This window comes from Oncorhynchus mykiss, chromosome 10 (assembly GCF_013265735.2).
Source record: "Oncorhynchus mykiss isolate Arlee chromosome 10, USDA_OmykA_1.1, whole genome shotgun sequence".
Lineage (NCBI taxonomy): Eukaryota > Metazoa > Chordata > Actinopteri > Salmoniformes > Salmonidae > Oncorhynchus > Oncorhynchus mykiss.
In genome coordinates this window covers 42,145,992-42,150,872 of record NC_048574.1, presented here as the reverse complement: position 1 = coordinate 42,150,872, position 4,881 = coordinate 42,145,992, and the positions used below count along the sequence as shown (strand labels likewise).

General features: G+C 46.2%; 1 protein-coding gene across 3 annotated transcripts in view; it reads right to left on the bottom strand.

The window, feature by feature from the left end:
- Positions 1-315: 315 nt before the first annotated feature.
- Positions 316-4,881, bottom strand: part of LOC110533898 (protocadherin alpha-C2) — a 33,325-nt gene continuing 28,759 nt past the window's right edge. For 2 of the 3 annotated variants that reach the window (XM_021618493.2, XM_021618492.2), the window contains exon 4: positions 316-1,269. In XM_021618493.2, coding sequence (XP_021474168.2) covers positions 962-1,269 — 308 coding nt within the window. In that variant the 3' untranslated portion in view covers positions 316-961. Of the gene's footprint in view, positions 1,270-2,392; positions 2,455-4,881 lie in introns of all 3 variants that reach the window. The other variant, XM_021618494.2, reaches the window with a different exon arrangement.

Genomic DNA, 4,881 nt, shown 5'->3' with positions numbered 1-4,881 from the left:
ACACTGTGGGTTCAAGGCCCCACTGACCTATTGTCTGTTCTAGGTGAGGAGATGTGGCCAGATATTTCGCCCCTGCCCTGTGCTGCCAACAGTGCCAACCGTGCCAGGCATGAAACACCACGGCTTCAGCACGCACTGAAAATAACCTGGGCAGTCTAATCCAGCCTTCAATCTCGGGCCAACACTAATCTCAACCCATTCTAATCTCACACAGCTCACCGTACACTACATACACAGATGTCAGGTGTCTCGTTTGGGTCACTTTCTCATTTTTATAGTTTGTATAAAATAACTATTGTGTATTCCTTTTTTTTTCACAAGGCCTCCATGTTATTGGAGAAGAGAGCCTTTGTTTCACTCTTTGTCGGATTGAGCTCCTCCTCTCCCCCTCCAATCAGGAGATCAGAGGAGACAGGGGGCAGAGTAAAGACAGAGATGCCAACATGGGGCAAGAATGGCCAGGGAAGAGCATCCCATTTCAGGCCAGTTTGGGGAGGTGGCTGGCAGGACTGTAACACTAGTCATAGTAATGGCATTAAAATGGTGTGTGAGGTTTCTCTCACATATGGCATTTTATACATGAAAGAGTGGGGCAGGGAAAGTTGAGTACATAATCGTCATTGTGGAAAGGTTCTTCTAATCAAATGTATTTTTGTTTGATTAGAAACAGTATTTTCTTTCAGCAAATGTCTTGCTAATGACAGCCTATTAAATCCCATATGAAGCCTGTTTAATAGCCCAGAGGTATGGAAGCCTCGGAGGGCCAACCTGGCAGAGGCTACAATTGGCTGTTTCATAGAGATAGGCCTCTGCTAATGGGGACTTGGCTGGACAGACTTAACTATGCAAACACACCACAGGGAGGCTCTCCTGCTTCTAAAATATACACTTGGATTTTTGTCTTGCATCTGTTATTTGAACTTTAGTTGGTAGCTCTGTTTTCATATCTCCCCTTTCTCCTCTACTCGTCCACATCCTCCTTCCCCTTGTCTTTCTTGTCTTTCTTGTCCTTCTTCTTCTTTTTCTTCTTCTTGGCATCCTCCTTCTTGCCGAAGGTGATGAAGTCGCTCTTGTCATCCTCTCCTCCCTGGCCCTGGCGGATAGAGATGATGGCGGGGGAGCCGGGGATGATGAAGGCTTCGGGGGGGATCTCTCCAGGCCTCAGAACCTGAGGGGGGCCGTAGCCTGGGCCAGGCCCGTAACGGAAGTGCCAGCTGTTACTGTCGATGCCAGCTCCAACCGGAGGGGACAGCTCGCCCCCCTCACCATCTACAAGAGAGGAAGAGAAGAGACAGAGATAGAAGAAGGGAGAGAGAAACACAAAGGGATGAGCTATGTCATCTTTATCATCTTCGTCAACATTATTTTCATCCTCACAGTGAGATTCTGAAAACACCAGCAAATTCTACCACACATAAATTGAGCCTTATTCAGTTTCCTATTTCTGGCAGAGGTAAAGTATTACTACATCTGTAATACAGCACAGATAAGCAAAACGTCTAAGTTAGAGCCAGAGGCACACTGATAAACTGACGAGGGGGAAACGGATTGCAGGGAGTAGAACTTTATCAGCCAGTGGTGTTGCTGAGAACACACGGGTAGACTAGCAAGACCTTTAACGGCAGAGAGGGATGTTTAACTCTGTGATGTGATGGGAATTAGCATGTAAGGACGACAGGAAGTGTGAAAACCCAGCACTAATCTAATCCTACTCTCACAAGGACTCGACACAGTAGTGGAGAGAGGGAGAAAACTCATACAATATTCAAGCATGAATGTGACGGAGAGAGAGTGGGAGAGAGAGCGAGAGAGAGAGAGAGAGAGAGAGAGAGAAGCAGAGAGAGAGAGAGAGAAGCAGGGCGAGAGGATGAGACAATGAAAGACCAAAGAGCCTGGAGAGGGTGAACTGCAGTACTAAGAGAACGTGAGACACAATTCTCCTATCATATAGGATACAGTATAATGGAAGATATGAAAGAGATGTGAATACAATCAGCAGGCGAGAGACAGAGAGGCATGCGAAGGGATCGAGCGCTTGGGGTGAAGAACGACACCGAAAAATAAAACAAAAGGGGAAAAGGACAAACAGAGAGTGATGTGATGTTGTCTGTACTCAGCAGACACAGTGCTCTCAGCCCACACCAACTTCTCTGGGCTCTGACCTACTTTTTTTCCTGTGTTTTTATTTAGATCAAACTCAGGCCCTGAAAATAGATTCTGTTTGTTTTTCATTTGTAGGTTAATTATGAAATGGCTGGAGTTCCTAATTCAAGTGTGTGTGTGTGTGTGTGTGTGTGTCCGCGCGTGTGATGACTGTAGCATGCAAACAACACGACTGTTCAGATATAAAGGACATCAAATGGCACCAACACACAGACCCACTCTGACTCACGCTTCAGTCCTTTACGTTCTTCAGCGTTTTGGCTTCACTAGGGCTTGATGGAGCCAATCTGACTGAAAAGAACGCAGCCGTAACATTTACTTCATAGTAGAAACTGAATGAAACATCTGTGTCTGGTCAGTGTGGGGAAGCTGATCAGTTCAGGACACAGTTATTACAGTACAACACTATTACTGCACCTGGAGTACATTGCTTCCCTCAAGCCCACTGTGATTATGTTAGTGGAGGGTAGCCTGTACTGGTCCTAGACTTGATCAACATCATTTTGAGTGTGTTGATTCTTTTCTCAATGTTGGCCAGTTGAGTTCGCCCCAAAGTGTGGGCACATAGAATGATCTAATGTGTTCATCTAATTTGCACCTACTGAAAGAGAACAACAAACAGATCTACACCTATTTCCCCTCTCTTTCTCTCTCTCTCTCTCTCTGTCTCTCTCTCTCTCTCTCTCTGCTCTCTCTCTCTCTCTCTCTCTCTTCTCTCTCTCTCTCTCCAAGAGAGTTGTTTCAATTTGCAGGATGTTACACTATCGAAGATGTGGCAGAGTCTTTTGTAAGTCTGATTCTCTGCGGGGTCTATGCGGGAGCAGGCTTGACATGCTCTGCACGTACAGTGACTTTGTATCTCCAGTAATATGGAGGCTTATTTGGAGCTCTACCCTGATCACAGCCAATTTCCCCCCTCTGCAAAGATCATATTAAAAAGGCACACGCTGCGGTTGCTGGTAAGCAGGTTACTCCTCTGTAAGGAGGTTGCCATGGTACCCAGCTGTCTGGGGTGGTTCTAGCCTCGTTTCAGTGTCCTACATTCTAAGTCCATTATCCCTGGTCCAATCTGGGTTACTCTCAACCCATTCTTCTTCTTTCCGGTCTACAAACATGCAACCCAGTTTATGGATCATGTGTTATATTAAGGTTTGTGAATATGAGTGTGTGTGCATGTTGTGTGTGTTTTCTTCTTCTATGCTATTCTATTCTGTGTGTTGGTGGTGTCGCACCCTTCTTCATGAATACATCTTTCTCCATCTTTAAAGCTCACTGTACTGTTATATCCTTCTTCCTTTTCTACCTCCATTTTCATTGCTTTCCATCTCTGACTACCCTCTCTTTCCTCTGTTAACACTATCCTTCTCTACTCATCTCTCCATTTCTCTCCCCCTCCCTCTCTGTTTCTCTCTCATCGTCCAAATCCTCCATTCAGGGTATGAATGGTTGCTGTGGAAACTGCCTTCGCCCACTCCCTGCTGATGGAGGGTGCTGCTGCTGCAGCAATCTCTCAGTTAGACAGCGTTACCCAGCAACAAGTCACATGGCGTTCCCTAGCAACAACGCTAACCGCAGGGCCAATCCTAAACCTCTCTCTTTCTCTGAACCCCCATGCCTCTTATCGTTCTCGCTCTTTCATCCTCTCCCAAAGGACTCGGAATTCCACTAGCACCCTAAACATCACGGGCGTCTTGCCATGCCTTATTCAACACCCTCTCTATCTACCTCTGTGTCTGGTCTTCATCCAACAGTACCCCTCCCACTTTCTCTGCAGGTAACTCAAATGAGTCACAGTGAGGAAGTATACTCTCCATTCGAGGTGCAACATGTATACTGTTGCAATATACTGAACCCATGTATTCTTTCTTTTACACTTCCAAAACTGCCTGATACAACATTTTGAAACAAAGCCAATCGTGCTACTTGTGTCTAAGCCACAAGGCTGCACTGCACTCACAGTCTGACCTGGCAACATACTAGCCTGTAACACTAAGCACCTCCTAACCCTGCATGAGATTCCTCTCTGCACTGAGCCACTCCTGATGAGCTTCCAGGACACTCTGCATGTCCTCTGCCTCCACCAAGCATTGGATTCTCTGGCAGACCATAGACTGAAGGTTTTCCATACGCTGCAAAGAAACTGCAGCCAGGTAGAACATATCAATAGCTAGATCCCCTCTCTCCCTCCCTCAATCGCCCTATTCACTCTCACTCTCTTTCCCCCTCTAAATTCCTGTATGCACGCACGCACGCACACACACACACACACACACACACACACACACACACACACACACACACACACATATACACAAATACAGACAAACTTCAGTCCGTCACAGTGATGATCAATCGCCCACCCTAGAGTTCTACACCTGTTCTCTAACTCCTGTCACTGGACAGCGTATCGATAAGTGCTCAGCTTGGGCTGGCTGGCAGTAGAGAGGAGGCAGGCAGCTGACAGGAACATCAAACCACCGCCCAGGCATTCTGACAAACCCTCTGAACTTAACCACAGGAGATTACCAGTCAACTGTGGTCATGTTGTTCCTCTCTGTCTCTCTCACTTGCTTTCTACTTTTCCCTCTCCTTCTCTTTTCATTACAGTCAGATTCCCAAAATAATCTTCAAATGTGATTGTTTTTGCTCTCTATCATCTGAGATGCTGTAAATGGATAAATGGCTATTAAATGCCTTACTGTCATTGCCAAAATTGTT